Here is a 24,073-nt window from a genome sequence, read left to right as displayed (position 1 = left end):
AGAGCGATGCTCTGGTCGAAAGACCCGAAGGTCCAAAACGCCGCGAGTCGCAGTACCCGGCGAAGGAAACCTCTCGAGCGCGTCTCGAACCCTCGAGTAGGACTATGACCTCAAAACCTTCATCGAAGGTTCCGTCGACGCCGAGGTCGGTGTCTTCAACGCCGTTGTCGAAGGGACCTTCGACATATGGGTCTGTCGACTCGACGCCAGCTTTGACACCGGCGTCGACGCCAAGAAAAGTCACGGTTACGACACACCCAGTGACTATCCCCAGGTCCTCGATGACGATGGCGTCGAGATTGTCGAGCAGAATCCCAATTCTGTCGAAGTCATCGAAGCCTCCGCCTTTGTTTTCGACGCCACGCTCGAAGCCTTCGACGTCGGCGTCGACGACATCAACGTTTTCGAGGCCGATTATGACAAGTTCGGCACCCTCTGCCTTGGAAATGGGGTTTACACCCTTTATGAGTTCAGAACAATTGAGAACTATGTCCTCATTTATGGAAGAGGGTGAATTGTCTGAACAGGAAGACACATTTGAGTTGCAGGGACCTGTAACCCCAATTAGAGAGGAATTTTCCTCTGAAGAACGCAGATTAAAGGATCTTCATGATTCCTTATATGAGGCAAGTGGGTTAGACACTTCCCCCGAGGTGGAGTTTGCTAGGCCAGACCCGGGGGAGCATGCTGAAACCCCCTATAGAGCCTTAATGGCCAGGATCACAGAGTTTATGGGGTGGTCTGCACCTTCACAATCTTTCCAACAAGATGACCTCACGGATATTCTTGACAAAGGCCCACAGGAGGATCCTGTGGTGCCTTTTCATAAAGCTCTTCAGAGGAAGATTATGACGAACTGGGAAACCCCAGATGTCGTCCCGGCAGTAAATAAAATACTGTCTACAAAATACAGGGTATCTTCTACAGACCCGGAGTTTTTGTCAAAACACCCATCCCCAGAAAGTCTGGTGGTACAGGCAGCATCTTCTACTGATGTCAAGACCGCTTATCTTACCGTCCCGCAGGACAGGGACGATAAAAAATATGATGCTATGGCAAAGAAAGTTTTTTCGGCATGTAGCATGGCGTTAAAATCTGTTAATGCTACTTGCACCCTTGCTAGATTCAGCCATACACTTTGGGAGTGTGCTTCTACAGCGGCTGACTGCATCCCGGAGGGAGAAGAAAGGGAGGCGTTCCTGAATATCATACAGGACGGTAAAGACGCTATGTGCGAATCCCTCCAGACGGGCATTGATTCAGCTGACAGTATCAGCAGAGCAATGGCGGCAAGTACAACAACCAGGAGATTCGCTTGGTTGAGAAAGTCTGGTTTTGCCCCAGATGTGCAAGCCAGACTCTTGAACATGCCATTCGATGGCTCTTCTTTGTTCGGGAAAAAGGCGGATGACAGTTTAGAGAAACTGCAAACTTCAAAAGCAGCAGCAAAATCCCTTAGGCGCTGCAATCCGTCAGACACCTTTTTCGTCCCACAGGAACCTCTGCGAGGGGCAAGTCCTTTCGCTTCTACTCCGCATTCGGAAGAGGTAGAGGACGACCGGCTCAAAGGGGACAAAGAAGGGGACGGGGTAGATATTCAAAAGCAACAGCAGGTGCCTCTTTACCATCGGCATCTGCATCAGCCGCCCCAAAACCACTCTGAGGACTTCCCTCACAGGACACCTGTAGGAGTCAGGTTGACTCAACATCTGGCGGAATGGCAGGCTATCACGTCAGATGCTTGGGCATTGGAAACAGTTGGCCAAGGTTACTGCCTGCCTTTCCTACGCATACCTCAGAGTTATCCACCGGGGATCAGCTCTCAAAAAGCTCCAGATCCGCTCCTCTTGCAGGACATTTTGGACCTGCTAGAGAAAGGTGCCATAGAACCGGTACCTGTAGCGGAGAGGAACAAGGGCTGGTACTCCCCTTACTTTCTCATTCCAAAGAAAGACGGAGGACTGAGACCCATCTTGGACTTGCGGGAATTGAACAAATTCCTCAGGAAAGACAAATTCAAGATGGTCACTCTTTCCCAGATCCTCCAGGCCCTTCAGTTCCAGGACTGGTTGGTATCTCTGGACCTTCAGGACGCTTATTTCCATGTGCCTATCCATCTCAAACACAGGAAATACCTGAGGTTCGCAATTGGCAACTCTCATTATCAATTTCGAGTGCTGCCATTTGGGCTGACCTCCGCCCGAGGGTCTTCACCAAGCTGATGTCGGTAGTGGCTGCAAGACTAAGGAGGGAAGGGATTCACGTCTACCCCTACCTGGACGATTGGTTGATCAGGGCTGTATCTTCGGAACAAGCTCAGATCCAGCTAAATCACGTGTGCCACTCCCTTCACAAACTGGGCTTCTCCCTCAATTTAAAGAAGTCACAAATGATACCATCGCAGAGACTCCAGTTCATCGGAGCGATCCTGGAAACTTCCCTGGGAAAAGCCTCGCCACCAGAGGTGAGGGCTCAAGATATTCTACAGATGGTTACCAAGTTCCAAAATGCCCAAAGTCTCCCAGCCTTCGACTTTTTGAGGTTGCTAGGCCTCATGGCATCCTGCATTTTCCTAGTGCCAGAGGCTCGCCTGAGAATGAGATCCCTCCAGTGGGCACTGAGGACTCAGTGGTCACAATTCTCAGGAAGAATGACAGATCTTCTTCAGGTTCCCGACTGGGTGGCTCGAGACCTTCAGTGGTGGGCCTGTCAGGAGAACATTCTGAAAGGAGAACTGTTTTGGCAACCCTGGCCGGAGATAACGGTAGTCACGGATGCCTCACTCACAGGGTGGGGAGCCCACGCCAACGACTTGACCATCAGCGGCCATTGGTCTCCATCGGAGTCCAGACTACATATCAACCTGTTAGAGCTGAGAGCCATCAGACTTGCGCTGAAGGCGTTCCTGCCAGCTGTACAAGGGAAAAATGTCCTGATAATGACGGACAACACGGTGGCCATGCATTACCTCAACAAAAGAGGAGGCGTAGGATCACTACCCCTGTGCAGAGAGGCGATGCAGCTCTGGTTTTGGGCAATCCAAGAAGGAATCTCTCTATCGGCAGTTCACCTAGCCAGAGAGAAGAACTTGACAGCGGACGCTCTGAGCAGGCAGAGTACAGTCTCCCACGAGTGGGAACTAGCTCAGGAAGTCCTTCAAGAGATCTTCGCCATTTGGGGAACCCCTCAGGTGGATCTGTTCGCCACCAGCGTCAACAGGAAGTGCGATCTGTTCTGCTCAAGGGAATTTCCCCCGAGAGGAGCTCTGGGAGACGCGTTCATAGTGGACTGGGAGTTTCCGCTTCTGTACGCGTTCCCACCGGTCCCTGTCATTCCTCAAATGATCAGGAGGTTGAGAAGATTCCGGAGAACCATGATCCTAATTGCCCCGGATTGGGCCAGGAGAACGTGGTACCCGGACCTTCTAGACTTGTCCATCTGCCCTCCAATTCGACTTCCACTCAGAGAGAACCTACTCTCACAGAAGGGAGGTCAGGTTCTCCATCCAGACATCAAAACTCTCAGCCTTCACGCTTGGCTTCTGAAAGGCTGAGGTACAAGGATTGGGACCTCCCTGATGATGTTATGGAGGTGTTGCTTTCGGCAAGGAGGCCAGCAACAAAGTCTTTATACCGCTGCCGTTGGAACAGATTTTGCAGCTGGTGTAGAGAACAGAATATTGACCCCTTTTCATGTGGTACACCAATGGTTTTGTCCTTCCTACTATATTTGGCAAATTCAGGCCTTCAAGTTGGCACCATTAAGGGCTATCTCGCAGCGCTATCCATCTTTAAGCGCACTGCGGAAGAACCATCCTATTTCAAGTTACCCTTGGTAATACAGTTTCTAAAGGGGTTAACCAATGTTTATCCCCCAAGACCATTCAAAGTTCCCCTGTGGGATTTAAACTTAGTCCTAACTTTCCTGATGGGCTCACCTTTCGAACCACTCCATTCTTGTTCGTTAAGATTCCTTACCCTTAAAACTGTTTTATTAACAGCACTTACATCTGCTAGAAGGGAGAGCGAATTACACGCTCTTTCTTGTAAACCCCCTCATACAATCTTTCACAAAGACAAAGTTGTCCTGCAAGTGAAGCCTAATTTCCTCCCAAAGGTGGTTTCTGAATTCCATATCACTCAGAAGATTACCCTACCATCTTTCTATCCTCCTCCTCATCCGGGGAAAGAGGAAGAGAGGTTACACAGGCTAGACCCTAGAAGGGCTTTAAGTTTTTACATCAGTAGACTAGCCAGGATAAAACAGGCAGACCAGCTGTTTGTAGGTTACACAGGTCACAAGCTGGGGTTACCAATAACTAAGCAGACCATTTCCAGATGGATCATTCTAGCCATTCTGGAATGTTATAAACTGGCAGGGAAAGAGCCCCCTCAAAACCTTAGGGCTCATTCGACCAGAGGTATTGCAGCTTCATCGGCCCTCAAAAGAGGTGTGCCAGTTAAAGACATCTGTGCGGCCGCTACATGGTCGTCTATCCATACCTTTACACGATTTTACAATTTGGATTCCTCCTCCAGTCAAGAGACTAGGTTTGGAAGGGCTGTACTGCACTCAATTCATCAATAGAAGACAGCGTGAAGTCAGTACTCCCTCCTCCAATGATAGAATACTGCTATGGAGCCTATCTAAGATAAGGAATACGTTGGAGGACACAATCCCTTTGAAGAACAAGTTACTTCTTACCTTGTAACGTTCTTTCGACGGGATGTTCCTCCGACGTATTACTTATCGACCCTCCCATCCATCCCCGCAGTTCTACTTCCCTTGTTGTTGCAGCTTACGCTCCTTCAGGTTGATTAGTTTAGTCCAGAAAGAATTATTGTGGGCTACAAAACGGAACTGAGCAACGGACGCTTCGCGTGGCCTTTATAGGCAGCGCCCTCTAGAGAAAAATTTTCTGAGGCCAGCAGAGCTGGAAGGAGATATCTAAGATAAGGAATACGTCGGAGGAACATCCCGTCGAAAGAACGTTACAAGGTAAGAAGTAACTTGTTCATCGTGTCTATAGTGCCAACATAAAGCCTCAACAAGCTATGCAGTCAATGCACAGACAAATAAACCATTTCAAGCACTTAGAAAGAGCTTTCTTATTGAAAATAGTACATACATATATTAAGATTTGATTTATGGAGAAAGGCCTAACAGGCACATAAAAAGCTATCTTTGTTTAACTTTTAGTTACTAAAAGGCCCAAGTGGTTATTTTGCAATTTTCTGATGCACAGTTACTTAAATACCAAATTTGGAAAAGTCCCTTCTCTAATCTCATGGACCATTTTGACCAAGCAGGATGAAACGTAGGACAAAGATCTAGTTAGGAAAGGGAAGCACAAGGTTCCAATTAATGTATGGAAGTTCAGTTAAATAAGACAACAAACAGGATATAGGACACTGGCATAACAGAGAGATGTCCGATGAGGTCATCTAAGACCCAAGTATGACCCAATTAATGTTGGAACATTTTTAGTAAACACAAATAGCCAATATGTAAATAAGATCTGGCAACTACATCAGTGCCTGATGAAGAAAGGTAAGCCTCAGCATTTGCCACTTGAGATTACATATAATTGGCCCTTAAAATGATGAGGTAATGTAAGACTCAGAATTTGGCTCTAGAGATTACATTTAATGAACTCCAAAAATAGTATATAAAGGAGACCCAAGATGAGGTTAGAAGAGCATCCTCAGAAGGACCTAAGAAGAAGGAAGAGGTGCTGCCCCACAGCCAGGCAGGCAGCGCAGAGAAAAGGATGCCCAGATCTAAAGAAAGAAAATGCCCAGTGCCCAGATGATCTGAAGGGAGCTGAAACACCCAAGACATAGATATAAGCAACTGTAAACATGGGTATGAGCAAGCCAAGCCAAGAAGAGAAATGAATTATTTGTAATGATCCTTATAGTCACCCACATGTGCTATTCAAATTATTTTAATAATTAAACGTATGTAAAGAGGTGCGAGAAAGCCATTCAAGGAAAAACATTTTAGTTCCTAGTGAGAACACAAAGAAGCATTTTGAGAAGTTCCTAGTGAGAATAAAAGGGAGTATTTTAGGCATTTTTAGAAGTTAATAGTGATAATACAGAGGAGCATTGTCACAGTTCCTAGTGAGCTACAAAGGAGCATCTTGAGAAGTTCTGTCTCTGATTACACAATACACTAAGCATAGAGATGGAAGCAGCAATTTCAAATGTGTTGTTTTGAAGTCCCAACACTTACATTAAAGGCATACCAACAGAGGCCTACATTACATTTTTGATTGAGACCAATACACTGCCCATGGTTCAAGTTAGATCTACCTGCTAAGTGTGGAGACAATAAATGACAGCACACTTTGTGCAACACCACACTTTTTAAATATACGAAATACAAACAGGCAGAAATGTTTAACAAGAGTAATACACATTTGCAAACCATTGAATAGGATTTTAATGTGAAGAGGGAATTCATGAAGGATGGATCTCTTTTATATGAAGGTGAATCAACATAAGATATGTTTTGTTTTCTGATTGATTGAGATGGTTATCAGAACCGCAGAGACAGATTGTTTTTGAGAAAATTCAATTTAGAATATACTCACTATTCTTGCAACTTTTTAACTCATTGCAAATGAAGACCAGTGTCTGAGCTAAAATTGATATATTTGTTGTCAACCATATACATATGTCAGTATTCTGAGACAGGTCCTTTCCTCCAAGCATTAAAAGGAAAGCCTGAAAGAGAAACCTGGTATACAATGTATAGAATAGGACAGGAAGCAGAGACACAAGAAACTCATAGAATCATGCCAGTTTTTATTATTTTTTATTGACAGCTGAATGAAGCTACATTTTACGTCTGGACTGTATTGATTTTTCTCTAAACACAGCCTCCAGATAAGTCAAGCAGAAAAATTGAAAAATAGATAGTTCTTTTGCTTCCTAATATGGATTTTGTAATATTTGTCTTGAATAAGAGTTACTCTCCTTCAGGGCAGGTGGTCAAAATCTGAAAATGTGGAATCATGTCCCTCCATTATTCAGTTAAGGTGACCCTATTCTTAGGGATGACACAGGATTCCGTCCCTTGTTTAATACATTTCTTTCATCCCATGCAAACGGAGTGGACATGTTGATGCAAAAACAGGGTGTTAGGGTTTTGCTGGCCTACATTTGACATTTCCAGAAAATCTTTGCAGGGCTCCACTGGCCCGAAGATGCTTAGATGGCTATTTTACACTGCAGACTCTGATGGAATCCAGGATGCCCAAGCAGGAGTGCATCCCACCCCAGCTGCCACGGAAGATCTTATCGAAGTGGAATTTTTAAATGATTCTCTAATCCAGGGCTGCCAGTCCAAGTGCAAGAAGGATGAATGCATCCAACCCTTTTGGGTTTTTACTACTTGCCTGCCGGTTTCTGCCAAGATCATTGTCACGGAACTGTCGCCCATGGAGAGCGGATGACTCCATGCCCACGTTCTCACAAAAAAGGAGTAAGAGATGCCTGGCAGATGTATGTATGTATTGTAGAAACAAAGGTTACTTCCTACAAGACTGCCCCTTATCGATATATGTATTTGTATTTTATTGAATTTATATAGCCCTTTAATCCAAAGTGCTTTACATGAGAACATATAACATAAAGCAAGCATAAGATGACAATTGAATCACAACTCGAAAACAGTAAAAAGAACAATTTACAATATTGCAGAGGTGAGGAGGGATTAGGGCGGGGCAGAGGTGTGCAAGGGAATAGTAGATGTTAGTGGAGGTACGAGCGGGACTAAGAGGGAATGCAAGAATGTGTGAGGAAGAAGAGAGGAAAAAGTAAGACTATACGAGAGCAGGGGGTAGGGAGGAAGGAGTTAGCTAGGATGGAGAGGGTAAGGAAGAGGAGGAGTAAGGTGAGAAGAGAGGGGTAGGGAGAAGAAGGAGAGGAAACATAGATTTTTCAGGAGGTGAGTGAAAGAGATAAGATTTTTAGAGTAGAGCGGAAGGAAAGGTAGGAGGGAGAAGAGCATGTGAAGGGGGAGGCGGTTCCAGTGGAAGGGAGCAAGGAGTTGGAAAGAGCAGAAGCGGGAGGGAGCCCAGGGTGGTGGAGGTGGAGAGAGTAGGAAAAGATTAGCAGAGCAGAGAGAACGAGAAGGGGTATAGAAAGTAAGACGGGAGGAGAGGCGGAGGGGCAAGACCATAGAGGGATTTGAAGACAAGACAGAGTAACTTGAATTTGAGCTGGGAGTGAAAAGAGAGCCAATCTAGAGAGGTGAGAGAAGAGGAGATGGAATCAAGAGGTGAGAGAAGGCCTAGGGAGCGGATGCCAGAGAGGTAGATATATTTGAAAGGGGAGAGATGAGAGGAGGGGAGTCCAAAGAGAAGGGAGGAAGAGTAGAAGAGTCAAGATATCAAGAAATGCCAAAGATGTGAGATAAAGCAGAACTCTTCTTCAAATTTGTTTAACCCTTTAAAATGTGTTCCCCCTTGTGTCTCTTCATCTAATGGAACACTGCCGCGTGTCTATGCACCAATTGAGTTTCTGGAGTTACCGCACTGATGAACCTTGCTTCTTTCATTGACTCCAGAGTCACCGGCAATTACATGAATCTACAGTTCACTCTTAAACACACGATAACAACGTTCCTTAGACCTTAGGCTGCACCAATCCATTCTAAAGATGGATTTCCACTGACCTTCAGGGATATCACTCCCGGGACCCTTGTTTTGTGAAGATGCATTCAGGATTATCAGCAGTACATTTGCTTTGAACTCCTTGATGTGTCCAGCCTACAAGTTATTCTGGGATTTTATTGGTTGTCAGAGCAGAATCCCAACACCACCTGGCCTACGCATCAAGGTACATTTTCATCTGAACACTGTCAGCAGGTTTGTCTGTCTCCTGTGTTCATCAACAAAGTTCCTGTGCTAGATATGCCTTGCACAGTCCCACACTTGCTCCCATTGTGAGTGATATCCCACCGGAATATAAAGTGTCCACTGACATGTTCTCTCTACAAGAAGATGACAAACTACCCTTGTGATGTCCAATCGGTTTTATACGTGATCAGAGGATTCTGTGCTGGCACATTTACTCTTTGTCTACAAAAGAGGAAAGTGCACTAAAGAATGACATGGACAAATTCCTGCAGAAGGGGATTATTCCCCCATCCACATGCCATGTGCATCACCATGTGCATCACCCACTGAGCCATCAACAAGTCCGGACCGGATTTCCTTTGAGACAAAATCGTGCCCTACCAGCCCTCAAGGAATCTCAGTTCTCGCACAGCATTTCGCCCAGTGGTCCCAATTCACAACTCCTCGAGGCTGGGCGGATCCTCCTTCTCCGTCCAAGTGCCAATCATCTGAAACTCCCTACCCCTACACATTCGTAACACTGAAAACCATCTGAAATTCAGAAAGACCCTAAAATCCTGGCTCTTTCCCATAATACCCCCCCTTAATCCTCCTGATACCACACCACCGAACCCAGTCAGGCCTGCCAATTAGGACAGGACACCCTTACACCATTTACAACCCTGAGGCCGGCAGCATTCACAGCAACTCACCTGACATACTGTCCCCCTTACACAACAACATTCAGCACCTAAGAAATACACCAGGGGAAGCCAGCAGCCCTCACTGAGGCACACCACAACAAACTCACCCACCCTCACCGCCTTCTCAGACCCTCACACTAGAGCAGAGGTCTTCAAACTGTGAAGCGCGCCCCCCCGGGGGGCTCGGCAGCATCCCAGGGGTGGCTTGAGAGCGTGAAATTAGATTGGAGTAAATGGACAGGGGCGGCTCACATGGTTGGACTGGACCATAATACTATCTCAGGCACCAATGCAGTTGCAAATGGATATTCATTCCTTTAGTCACAGGCTGTTTGAATAGTACCCATGGGGTGTTTCTGTTAAAATGTAAGCAAATTGTAATATTTAAAGAATATTCATTCAGCAACAATGGTCAGAGCTACTAGCTGCATGGCCTAGAGGCTCCTCCATAACAGGCGAAGGGGCATCCACCCAGTGGCCCCCTCACCCATTATGGAGGAGCCGAGGAGCCAGCCCAGTGAATTACTGAGCACTCCCTCTGCTGCTTTTTCCAGCTGAGGGAGTGCTCCTGGGCTGGCTGAACTTTCAAAGGGAAATACTGTTTCCCTTTGACAGTTCAGTTCCACAGCCGCACATGCTCACTGATCCATGCAGGGTTGGGGGCGTTTTTCTTCGCCAGTCTTGCGTAGCTCATTAGAAATGCTGGCTGGGGCACTGCATGTCTGTATGTGCGAGAAGGAGCTCCTGCACCTCCTCGCACATACAGACAGAGTAACCTGTAGCAGGGCATTTCAGCACCCACGCACAGGCCCCTGCATAAGGTACGTTTATGTTCATTTATTTTTTATTTAAATATTTGTATGGATGCGTGTATGCTTGTGTTTTGAGTGAGTGTATGGTGATGGGTGCTTGCATGAATGATAGTGATTGCTGTGTGAGTGTGTGAGTGTGTGTGTTTGTGTGTGTGTTTGTTTGTTTTGGTCCATTGAGCTGATTTTGGCGAGTGGGGGTAGAGGGAGCGAAGGAGGGGGTTCTGACCTCTTTTGGGCTGCTTAGATGAGCCTAGCCAGCCATCCAAGGCGTAAACCGGCGAAAATGCACATATGCATCTCCTAATCTGAACTCCTTAGAATTTTCCAACACATTGACTGTGGTCACCGAGGGCATTCCAACCACAAAGCACATTCAAGCCATATAAATGGAGAAAGAGCGCTCTTCCCCCATCCACAGATTTCCCTTCCCGCCCTCCCAACACCACTTAACTTCTTTTTTGTTCATTTCGAGAGACGGACGCGCTGGGAACACTTCAGTCCCCAGCGCGTCCACTCCTGATCTGCGACAGGCCATCATGGAAAGGAAGAAGGGACTACGTGGTGGCCATTTTGTTTGTTTACTAGAATGGACTTCGTGTTGTCCCTTCTCCCTTCATATGGTGGCCATTTTGTTTGTTTACCTTTTTCCCATTTTTTTTCAATGGTCGCGATGGAAAGGGAAAATGGTGAGCGGTCATTTTTTTGACATTTGTATTCTGTTCCTAAACGCCAGAGCCTTTAGTACCCCGGTCTAGCGGGCTAGGGTACTAATGGCAATAAATCCATAGACAGCAGGCCATTACCGCATACGGTAATGCCCCCGGGGCCTTCATTAAGGCCCTCACTATGCTCAGGCCTGTAACTATTGGCCCCGGGGGCATTCCCGTATGCAGTAATGCCCCGCAGTCTCGGGGCTTATTGCCTAAATATGGTAACCTTACTAATGTGCCTTGGAACTATGACTCAGATGCCAATATACTGTCTTTTTTTCCTACAACTTCGCCCCTTCTCAAGCCGTATAATATAACTGAGGGTCTCATTACTTATACAGAATGCTTGGTGAGGGAGAGACGCAACCTTCCTGTAAGTGACCTGGCGAAGCCTGGTGAGTGCTGGAGCCCGGGTGACACTTTTCGAAGGTGTAATAAAAATGTGCTAGTCTAAGCGAGAAAAATGCCCAAAATAAAGTATCTAAAAAGTACTGCGTTCTGCCTGGATTCCCTGAGATGAAATCCCTGTTTTTCTCTAAAAAGAGGGTCTTAGTATATCTTACCTTATCATGTATAACATACCCTTTTCAGCGGTGCGCACTATCTAGTTGCCACCTCACGGTAAACATTGCCGGAAATTAAAATAGCTTCAACCTTTGTTTTTGTATGTACTTCTGTGCGTTTACGAAGCCATCACCTTTCTGTGTTTTTCAAGGTGCATGTTCCGGATTTCCAAGTATGTGTTTTACCTTCTGGGGCCAGATTACGGAAACATTGCACTGGTGCAAGTGCAGCGTCTGCACGGTATTAGCACTAGGGCAAAGTTTCTGTAATCTGGCCCCTGGTATGCAGTGTTGATGGTGAAAATATCGCAAACAGAAATACACGTTTGTTGAAAATATCCGTCATCTGAGTTGTCATTGATTTCCCTGTGCGCAAATCAATGCGACTTTATGACTATTCACTGAAATGGATTCAATGTTTTAACCGAGTAACACAGATGTCTCCAGCAGCACTGTCAATGCAGTGCTCGCACCGAAAGGAACATATAGGCTATTACACCCTTGCCCTGTCACTCACAAAAACTCACCCCAGCCGAGTGCAATTACGCCACCATTTACCAAGGGGAGCTCCTTGCTATCAAGGTCGTGTTCAAGCAATGGCTTCATCTGGTAGAAGAAACTTAGGGCCTGATTCACAGAGCTTTTCCCAATGGGATTGGGCCATTATAAAATGCTTCTGTGAATCAGGCCCTTAGGATCTCAGCCCTCAGCTTGCTCACATGATGCTGTTTTCCACCTGACTTTAGGCTGAGTAGTGTGGGCTCGCTTTGCTCCTCTTACCAGATCCCTACCTAAATAATAAAAAACAGACCAATTATGTTTATGGAAAAGTTGTAGGCCGTAGGCATTTTATTTTCTTACAGAAAATACAACACAACAAAAATCAATACACTGCCATATGCTTTTGGGCACCTTGTGTCCAGTCCCGAAGTTGCCCAAGGATCCTCCTGAGTCCTTGTTATCCCTGTGCCTTCGTTCCTGGGCACATGCCGCCTACAACATGCTTTGGACCGTGTACCGAAAGAGTACTCAGCGTTCCCACTTCTGCCGGCTCCTTCTTTTTGGACCGTGTACCAAAAGAGTACTCGGCGTTCCGGCTCCTGCTTGCTCCCTTCTTCCGTTATTCTTGTAGGGTGGGTTGGGTGGCAAACGTTTTTCCTTCCCCTTATCCAGGCACTAAGAGCCTACCCGAGAGAGGTGAGCTCTTTACCTGGTTTGTGCCGTGAAGGAAGGAGGCCACACCGGAGAAACTTGTAAGTTCGTTTTTATTTACGGAGCTTGCCGGTCGCCCCTCTCATCAGCAGCTCAACCTTTCTCCTCCTAACCGCCGTATCTCGCTGCGGTCACGCGACTCCCGTTCTAAAAGAAAACACGAGAGCACGCGCGACCGCCGCGAGACACTTCCTATTCTCTACACATCTTCCCCCTCAAACAGGGCAAATATACTTTATATAATTATAATAGCTGAAATGTAAACTTAACAGTAACAATTAAAATCAATCAGAAATTTTATCTGAACTATCATATAATAGAAGAACGACAGTAATACACTGTATGTGCATGACCTAAGTACTCTCAATATCCATTTCCCTCATGGATTTCTTAACCACTAAGTGAGCACTACAGTATCAAGTTTCATAATCCTTCAAGTTTCATAATCCTTCATCCACACTGGCTTCGACCTTGCCCTATGTGAAAAAGAAAAATCCACATTGACCTTTGAACCTTGAAGGTCATCTTTACCAAACTTCACACCTGTCTTTCCCATGTTCTCATCTTGCACCCCTCTCTCCTTCTTCTCATTCAATCTTAGATTATCATCTTCCACCTTCCTCAACTGTTTCTCACCTTCACTCTTTTCCCCTTCACCCACCTTTGCCAAACTTCCTTTCGACCAAACTTCACCACCTTCCAGGACTACCACATTACCTTTTACTGCACATATCTTCTTAGGACCCAGAAATCTACTTTCTACACACTTGTTCACTAGTCTAGGATTTCTGATATACACCTTTTCTCCCACCTTCCATTCCCGTACTTTCACCCTCATCCTGTCATCAAACAGTTCCTTGTTCCTTTCCTGACTCACTGCAATAAGTTTCATAATCTGGTTCCGGTCAACATTTACCACTTTGGCCATTCCTAGCCATCCTGGACAAAGTCTTGTCCCAGGCTCCCTCCCCTTCATTGAAACAAAAGGAGATACTCCCGTCACAGAATGTGGTGTAGTAACATAATTCCATGTCAGCATCCTCAATACCTCCCTCCATGGTTGCCTCGATTTCATTGCCATCTGCAGGCCCCCCTTTATGTACCTGTTTACTCTTTCAACCAGCCCATTGGCTTTGGGATTATACAAAGCAGTTCTTGTGTGTTTTATACTGTATCCTGCAAGGAACTTCTTCATTGCTCCAGACACAAATTGCACCCCATTATCAGACACAATTTCCACCGGCACCCCCTCCTTAAGAAATACTTTTCCCAAGAATCCAATCAACTCTTTTGCCGTGACTTCCCTTACCGCTTCCCACTCAAACCATTTAGAATGAAAATCTACTACAACAAACACAAACTTCAAACCATCTCCCAGGCCCGCCACAGGGCCCATTATGTCCACTGCTAACTTACTCCACGGCTGGTCCGGCACCACATTTGGAATCATCGGAGCCTCTCTCACCACTCTGCACTTGTCACTTGTTTGACAAATTATACAATCCTTGACACACCTTTCTGCACACCTGTCAATTCCCAGCCACCAATAATTTTGCCTCAATTTTCTCTTCATAGCCGCTTCTCCAGGATGCCCCTGATGAGCCAATTCAACTAGTACCGACCTAAGAGAATGAGGAGGAACAATGCACCTTCCCCTCCTTAACCTATCCTCACATAAGTTTAACTCATTTTTTACTTCCCACCAAATATTGAATTTATCATCTAAATTTTTCTTTTCTGGCCACCCCGTCACCGTCCAACTTTTGACTAGTTTGAGGTCAGCATCAGAGTTCTCTTCTTTCTCCCATTCCTCTTTACTGACCGCACTTTTCACCTCTGCTACTACTGACTCCTCCTCCATCTCTCTATCCTCCCTAGATTCACCACTAAGAGGTAGTCTTGAAAGACAGTGTGCCACAACATTTCGCTTCCCCGGTAAATAACTCACCTCAAAGTTAAAATTTTGGAGCCCCAGACCCCACCTGCTTATTCTTGGAGAACCCATGGCCCACCTCCCACTCTCAAACATCTGAACCATGGGCTTGTGGTCCGACCTGACTACAAATTTTCTACCCCACAGGAAGAACTTAAAATGATTTACTGCCCAAAACATGGCCAACGTTTCTCTTTCAATGACTGAATATTTGCTCTCTGCCCCTCTCAGTGTCCTAGACGCAAATGCTATCACTCTCTCATTGTTGTCCTTGTTGTACTGTACTAACGTCGCACCCAGTCCCAACATGCTTGCATCTACTACCAGGACCGTTTTGTCTTTAGGGTCAAACCTACCTATGGATGGTGCTTCACCCACCGCTTGCTTAATGCACTCAAAAGCCACATTGCACTCCGTAGACCATTCAAATCTCACTCCCTTTTTTAGTAACATTCTGAGAGGCACTGATACTTTAGCAAAATCCTGTACAAACCTATGATAATATTCAGCCAAACCTAGGAAAGATTTCACCTGCTCCTTATCTTTTGGTACAGGTGCACATCTCACTGCTTCCACCAAGTTCTTTTTAGGCCTTACCCCTTGCTCATCTATCTCATGCCCCAAATATTCCACACTATGTACCGCAATCTTACACTTGCTTCTCTTCACCGTCAATCCTGCCTCACTCAATCTACTTAATACTTTTCTTAACACTTCATCATGTTCTTCAGTAGAATTGGCATAGATCAACACATCGTCCTGGAACACAATAATGTTCTTTACTCCACTCAACACCGTCTCCATGACCCTTTGAAATACGGCTGCCGCAGACGCCAGCCCAAATGGCATCCTGCAGTATTTAAATGAGCCAAACACCGTGATAAATGCTGTCAGGTGTTGACAATCCTCCTTTAACGGAATCTGATGATAAGCTTGTGAGAGATCGATAACCGAAAACACTTTGGCATTGTTCAGTACTGATAGCTGGTCTCCTATTATTGGTAGAGGATGCCTATCCACTAATATATTTCTGTTCAGATCTCTTAAATCCACACATAACCTAATGTCTCCATTGGCCTTAGCTGCTACTACTACCGGGGATAGCCATTCCGAACTTTCGCTCTTCTCTATTATCCCTCTTTGGAGTAACGACTCCACTTCATCCTTAAGTTTCTCATTCAGTACTTGTGGTACAGGCCTCACCCTGTGCACTTTCGGACTGGCACTTGCCCTTAATTTAATTTCATGTTCAAAATCCTTCAACATTCCTAGTTCCTCCCGAAACACCATGGGATACTCCTTTTCCCATTTGTCCTTCACTTCAGCTACATCAACTGGTCTCTCCGCGTTTGCCTGTATTCTAATCCCCAATTTCCACTGTTCCTCCCATCCTAGGAGTGAAGAACCTTCTTGGGTAACATATACTTCTGCTTCACAGCTCCTCCCTTTATACTTGATGGAAGCGTGGAACATCCCTATAATTCCAATTCTAACATTTCCATATGCATATGGCTCTATATTGTGCTTCTTCAATTTTGTTACATCTCCTTGCATACAACTCAAGAATGTCGCTTTCGACATCAATGTCCATGGTGAGCAACTGTCCACCTTCATTGTCACCACCCTTCCATCCACCATGAATACATCTGTCGGTGCACCTCCCTTACACGAGACTTCTGTTACTTCCAGTACATGCTTTGTTTGGTTGCACTTTTCCATTTCCAACTCTTCACTTTGTTCCGACCATCTTCTTCCTACTTCTATGTTCTGCACCATCCCAGATTCACGACATACTCTCGCGAAATGCCCTTTCTTTTTGCATTTTAAACACGAGATATTTCTGGCTGGGCAAAACATGCTTGTGGAAATATGACGATTACTTCCGCACTTGTAGCATTTAATTTCTCTATTGAAGCCAGCCTTGCGAATTCCTTTCACCGCAGCTACTTCTCCTTCCGACTTATCTCCCTTCATAGTGGTCATATATTTATGGGTCTGTTCCATACTCCTTGCCATGTCTATGGCCAACTCCAGTGATGCATCCTTAGATAGTAATCTCTCTTGTATCTTTATGTTATTTGTGCAACGAACTAGTTGGTCCCTTATAAGAGAGTCAGTGAGCAGCCCAAATTCACATGTATGACTAAGAGATCTCAATGCTGCTATGAAATTCTCCACCGGCTCTTGCGGATCTTGTACTCTTTGGAAAAACTTGTGCCTTTCAAATGTTATATTTTTCTTGGCCTCAAAATGAACCTCTAACTTCCTTTCTGCCATGGAATATTGGTCCACTTCTCCCTGGCCTTGTTGTGGAAGGTCAGGTAATCCATCATAAACACTTCTGCCTTCGGTTCCTAGATTGTGCAACAAGATCGCCTCTTTTCTCGCTGCTGCAAACTTATCCCCTCCAATTGCAATCAGGTACGTGTCAAACAGCTTCTTCCACCTATCCCACCTTATGGGTGGGGCACCAGGTTCTGACAAGAACGGTGGTGGAGGTGACATACTAGCCGCAGCCATTTTCTTGTAACAGTGTTGATTTCACCAATTTTCCTTTTTTGTCACTGTGCCCTTATCTCCAAAGTTTTCTCACTTTTATTATATTTGCTAGCTTCACTTGCTTGCCCTCTTATGCAATTTTTCAATATGAATGTGACAGGTTCACTGCATCTCCGTATTCCTTTCCCATACAGTACTGTGTAATGTCTATGCAGTTACTTCACTTCTGTCATAATTCTTCTTGAGACACTGCAATTTCTTAAATGTCCACTAGGGGTCACCGTTGTACGGCTTCACTATTCATGCCACTTTCTTCCTAAGTTGGCTTTTGTTTCACTCGGCTGTATCTCCTCCCTGGTTGTGCCCCCAACCTCCCCCTTCTCCCTGCTCCTCACCTCCTTATCCAATGAGAAGGGGAAATGGGCGGCACCCACCAGGAGAAACAGTCCTTCTTCTTATGGCAGCTCGATCGTACGTGGGGAGAGCGTCCCCCTGCAGCGCCACACTCGCAGGCGCCGCGGAGACAGACCCTCTTCAGGGCCCCACCTCTTCACAGGCCTCTTCACGTCTCCGGACCTGCTCCCCCTACTGCCAACGACGTGTTCCTAGTACATGGAACCGTCACTGGGCTCCACGGCAAGCTCCGTATCCCATCCTCGTCGCCACTTGAAGGAAGGAGGCCACACCGGAGAAACTTGTAAGTTCGTTTTTATTTACGGAGCTTGCCGGTCGCCCCTCTCATCAGCAGCTCAACCTTTCTCCTCCTAACCGCCGTATCTCGCTGCGGTCACGCGACTCCCGTTCTAAAAGAAAACACGAGAGCACGCGCGACCGCCGCGAGACACTTCCTATTCTCTACATGCCGCCTCTCCTTTTCCTGGCTTACTTATACACCCCAGGCCTTTTGTTCCTTCTTGGGGGCTGGGTTTCCCTCCTGCCCCCTTGCTGTTATATTTCGCACCTTCCCCAGGTGCTGCTTCCTGCCCTTTCCTGGCCGTTTGTTTCTTGTGGCGCCGTTTGGATGCCCCTCCATACGTTTTTGTGCCGTTTCCCCCCTATCCCTCGCCTAAACTCCCAGGCCCTCCATCGTCCCGCATTTCATGCAGCCCGGGGCCTGGGGCAAACTACACCTTGCTTTCTTGTCCAAGTTTGGCCAATGTGAAATGATGTCTTGTCCCCCTCCAGTTCCAACTCCAGGAATCCAGCAGCCCCACCACACATTCTTCCACCTGTTCAACCAGCCAGACTAGGAGTCCTCTCAGGACTATTGAATAAACGCAGAGGATCACTGCAAGCCCCCAAGGTCATCAAGGTCATCAAACCGCCCCCCTGGTGACCTCAGCATGACAGCTGGTGATGCGGGAAGCTAAGCACCTGTTATTAGCCCACCACATTTCTGGCCCTGTAATGACAAATAGAGCTTCTGGGTCACACTGCTCCTTCTGTCACTAGGTTGGGAGGAGGTGATAACATGTTTCACTACTAGGTGGGTGACATGGGTGAAGCACGGTAAAACACATGGTCTGACTGATCCCTATGATGCATAAGGCATCAGAGTCCTTGCCAGACGCCGCAAAGTATGCTTTTAAAAACTTTATATTTGTTGTTCTACCAAGAGGGTATCTAACCTCTACATTTTCTGTGCATATCTTGGTGGATATCTTGTTTCATACCTGAAGATTACCACCTGTTCATGTAGATTATGACACCCACTGCTAAAATGATATGGAGGTTCTTGACTGCCTCCTGAACAGCAGAGATCCCTTAGCATATAGCATATTGTGCCATACCATACCTATATCCATGAGATCAGAGTGGCCCCTGGACCTTTTTGTTTATTAGGGATTTCAAATCAATTTGTAGTATTGCATTTTGTAATGCCTTGAATAGGAAACACATAGCCTCTCCCTGAATTTCTCATCATGGCTGATTTTTAGAAAGACAAAGCTCTGACGGCTACGCCAGTGCCCAAGCTACCAGACTGCCTCCTCTACACGTGTTATACTGCCAGCTGTACAGTTCCTTTCAGTTCTTGAGTAAGAGGTGTGCCGTTGGAATTACATAGGTGCATACATACCTCTGGCACACGGCTCAGGCTGAGTACTTGAATATCATACAGTGTCTTCTGGACAGAAGGGGAGTATTCTCCAGAGTTGTAGGGTCCAGCAAACTTCTCTTTGATAGTTTCATATACAGTTTTCCTTGAAAATAAAAGTCATATATTTCAATAACATACTGTAAACAACTCGAAAAATCGCTCTGTATTTCCATTTGATAAATAAGTATTAGTTTGAGGCCAGTGTTCAAATGCTCCTTTTGTACATTTTGTGCCGTGGACGACCGATAAAGTAATGCTTGAAGCAAGACTGCCTTTATATAATGCTACAGTTGATTTTGTTGTGTGTGTTTGAAATCAAAACGGAGGATGAAGACTTTGAGTGAAAGTGGACTTCAGGAGGTGTAGTAATTATTTAGATGAAAGGCACTTTTAGGCAGTATCATGGTGTGCATACTGATTGGCCTGGTATTACCCAAATTGACCTTTTACAATTGACCTTTTCTCCTAATTGACCTAATTATAGTGGTCCTAATTGACTTTCTGCGCAATTGACCTTTATATTATTTTAGTTATTTTATATATGTATTGGGTTGGTTTTGGAATATAAATAATATAAGGGGATTGGGTGGGGAGTTGTGGGGGGGTTTTGTATTGGGTGTGATGTTGCGGGGGGGGGTTTCCCCCGCATATATGTCCTAATTGACCTTTTAAATTAGGTCAATTCTCCCGAGGTCAATTGTGAAAAGGTCAATAAGTATACATCCGATTGGCCCCACATACAGTTAACCTGGCTCCAGTGCTACAGAGGTGCCACACCAAAATGGCACTTTGCATGAGACTCCACCAACCCTTGCTCTTGCACTGAGCCTTTGTGCTCTAAGATGCTAGTGATCCAATGGTCATGGTAAGCAGCAGCACTTCTGTCAAGCAATGGTACATTGCGCTTCTGTCCAAGAAAAATACATACCATGCAGAATCAAAATCAATCCCCCGTGATTTGCTATATTTCCAGTTGCAGTTTACGGCTGTGGAGAAAACACGGTCTTTCACCTCAGGCAGCGTTGTGAACTGGTCCTTCAGGAAGCCCTCAAATCCAGACTGTGTTGTCTTCAAAATCTTCATCTCCTTAATCCCAGAGTGGATGACTGGAGGCTCTGAGACACAAGAAGCAGTAAGCAGGGTAAGTTTTTTTTAATGGTTTCCTCTGAAACTTGTACATTGAGTGCTGCCCTAAGAAACAACTTGGCTCTGTGCATTTGTGGCCTGTAAGACATTGAACGGTAGTCTCAACTAAGCAATCACTGAAGCTGTAGATTTGTAGGTGTAGGTGGAGGGAAACAAATGAGTTAATTTAGCACACAGCGATAGCGTTCTTGCCTCTCAGTGCTGATGCCATCACATGGTTAGAAATGTGTAAGTTTCAAAGCTTTTGATTGGCAGGTTACAAGTTGACAGAAAGGAGCCAAGAACTTGGTCAGGTTCCAATCCGCAAAGTTACTGTGGGAGGGAAGGGGTGCTGTGATGGGTACCGGGGGACGAGGAGTCAGCAGGAATCTGATGTGTACCAGCAAAGGGTTACTTAGAGCTAGCCTTCCTTGACTAGGTTCAGCATCCATCTTCTAACAAGCTGGATGGATATTGGGGCGCCTATTCAGTTCCTGTAAAGAGGCTTGTAGGTTGTGGGTTGGGTGTAGAGGAGTATTTACTTCCAGCCACATAGCCAGCGACTTTTATTATTGTCCAAACCTATACTATTAGACCAATTGCGCCTACATCTTTACCATGTTCACACATTGTGTTACATTTATCTTGTCATAAACATATCGCCACAGAATCAGAGAAGTTTATAGAATTAACTCATCATATTTAATCCAATCCAAGTTGACAGAAAACATGCAAACACGTCCCACCTATGTATGGAGGACAGTCACTCTCCTCAATTACAATCACTCCATGTACAGTGGTTCCAGTTGCAGTAATTCCATAAACACTATTACGGTTACAGTAGCTCCATATACAATAGTCCTCAATTACAATGGCCCTCATTACGACTCTGGCGGTAAGTAACGTGCATTACCGCCATGGCGTAATTAACGTTTCCGTGCTGGGTCGAAGCCATAAAAAGCGGGACATTACAACCCATCGGGCACGAGCATTGCGCCATGGCGGTAATGTAAACAGCGCCATGGCGTAAATGCCCCCAAAACGGCACTTACCGGCATTGCATGCCGCGTAAGGTGCACTACCGCCATCCCGGCCACCGATCTTAGCACTGACCGTAATTAGCGGTCACCGTAATTAGCGGTGACCGCCAGTAAGCGGAACCGGAAATAGTGTCATCGCGGCGGAACGGGAAAGAGCACGGCGGCCATCTTTAAAAACACAATCCATTGTAATCCTCCACTACCACTGCACATCTGACCCTGAGACCTTGCAGAAAGCTACAGCCACATCCACGCATCCCCACAATGCCAAAAGTTGTTAAAAAAGCCTGCGATCGGCAGCGGCAGGACCGCTTCAGCAGGGAGGAACTAACAATGTTGGCTGAAACGCTACAGGAAAAGGCAGACATCGTCTTCTCCGCAGAAATGACAAGACCAGCCATAGCCCACAAAAAGGCCATATGGGAACTTGTAGCACAACGGGTCAGCGCTGTAGGAACCACCCCACGCACCTCAAAACAGTGCCGCAAAAGGTGGAATGACCTCCGGCTCTGAGTAAGGAGCATACTGTCGGCCAACCGCAACATGGCCATGGCAATTGGCGGAGGAGCAGACTCCCCAATTAAGATGCAGCCATGGGAGGAGATATGTGCCTCGACGATCGGCATGGAGAACATCGAGGGGGTCGGTGGAATGGAGAGAGGAGCCCCGACATCAGGAGACACAGGTAGGTGCCTCTAATTTAGACATGACCCCCTGAATTCCACTTACATGTGCATCACAATGTTGCCCTATAGAGTTAACACAACACATCAGCAGAAGACCTACACCCTGCACACATGCAGCATGCACACTCCACAGCAGGCACCCACATTCCTGCATGTTCAACCCACCCAAAAGGGAGACAACCTGTATGTCACAGACTACAAAGTGCACCATCTATCCATCAAATTCATGGCAGTCATCACAATGCCTGCTCAATGTCCGCTGACCCATCAATAACACTTTCCCTCCTCTGCTCCACCACAGGCTCCCAATCGGACACCGGCAGGGACGAGAGTGGCACCATACCTGCCAAGAAGGCCAGGCCAGAGGCAAGAGCCCACCAATCATCCACCTCTGCTGGACCCAAAGACCAACCACAGCAGGCAAAATTGCCTGTCGCAAAACAGCCCAGGGCAGCAATGATCCCCGAGGCAAGCAGCATGGCACCACCCACAGGAGACACACAACAACTGCTGCCCACTGAGGGGAATGTGTGTGTGGGGAGCAGTACAATTGGGGAGACTGCTGCCATCGCAGCCTGCTCTGACAGCGATGTGGGGAATGAGGAGGATGACACAGAAGGTCCCCCCACTGCCCACCTTCATTCCCCCCACCTGTCCCTAAGTAGCCTGCACGGAGACGGCACACAGGGGCTATCCCCTGAAGAGTCATGGCCAGCCACTCCCAGCCCAGTGGGAGGAGGAGAGGAGGGGAGCAGCCCAATTACCCCGGCAATTGCAACATCCAATGCCCCAGATTTCCAACAGTCGCTGGACCAAATAATGACGAGGCAACAACAACTGTCCTCACTACTCACGCAGCATGTGGCTGATTGTGGAGGTGCCAGTGCACACATGGAAAGATGTGCTGAGACTGTCAAGGCAGCCATCCAATCCGCAAGCAAAGACATATGTGCGTAACTAGCCGCGGTGCGTAATGTGCTCGGTGAGCTTGTACAGACAATAAGGGACACGGGCCGTACCGAGCAGCCCAGTACCTCCTCCGCTGCCAGTTATGCCGCAACCAGCCCTGTCCGCAGGTCAGCCAGGAACCTGCGGAATACAGGCAGGGGGGCCCCAGGGGCCGGGAGAGGGGGCTGCCAATAGTGGCCGCCCAGTGGACGAATGGAACATTACTCACTTCATCAAGGGCACCGTCACACCTTTGCAGGGAGTTCAGGGGGGAGGGGGGAGGGGGATTGGGTGTGTTGGGGAGTTCGGGGGGAAGGGGGGATCGTGTGTGTTGGGGAGTTCAGGGGGGAGGGGGGAGGGGGATTGGGTGTGTTGGGGAGTTCAGGAGGGAAGGGGGGATGGGGGATTGGGTGTGTTGGGGAGTTCAGAGGGAGGGGGGATTGGATGTGTTAAACCTATTCACATTCATAATACACTTTTTCCTTTTGCACAAATCAAATGTGTGGACATTGCTAATTTCGTATGTGTGCTTTATTGGTGTACAGTCCACAGTGTGCATGTCCCAGACACACACAGTGCCCCAAGTGCCGTCTCCATGTTACACACACCAGCCGTGTGTGCTAGAAGCATTGGTCAATGATATTTTGACGCATTTCACGCCCCTCCTGTGCATCGCTGCCTCCATGAGGTGCTGCCCCATCCACACCCTCCTCATCCTCATCGTCAGGTGGTTGCAGTTCAGCGTCAGGGGGCAGGGCCACATTTCATCTGACGCACATATTGTGTAGCATGACACATGCCATGACGATCTTTGCCACCTTCTCATGGCGGAACAGGAGTGCCCCACCAGACCTGCTGAGGCAGCGAAACCGTGCCTTCAATAGGCCAAATGCCT

The 24,073-nt window shown here is 46.8% G+C and overlaps 1 protein-coding gene across 1 annotated transcript in view; it reads right to left on the bottom strand.

Annotated features, from left to right (window-relative positions):
- LOC138539396 (uricase-like) overlaps positions 1–24,073 on the bottom strand; it is a 266,075-nt gene that overhangs the window by 76,262 nt on the left and 165,740 nt on the right. Inside the window, exons 5-6 of the mRNA XM_069641602.1 lie at positions 20,308–20,494; positions 19,359–19,482 (exon numbers count right to left, since the gene is read on the bottom strand). Coding sequence (XP_069497703.1) covers positions 19,359–19,482; positions 20,308–20,494 — 311 coding nt within the window. The remainder of the gene's footprint in view (positions 1–19,358; positions 19,483–20,307; positions 20,495–24,073) is intronic.

The sequence above is a fragment of the Ambystoma mexicanum genome, chromosome 1q (assembly GCF_040938575.1).
Source record: "Ambystoma mexicanum isolate Mex_15411 chromosome 1q, UKY_AmexF1_1, whole genome shotgun sequence".
Lineage (NCBI taxonomy): Eukaryota > Metazoa > Chordata > Amphibia > Caudata > Ambystomatidae > Ambystoma > Ambystoma mexicanum.
Note: the sequence above shows the minus strand (reverse complement) of the source record. Positions and strands in the feature narration are given on the sequence as shown.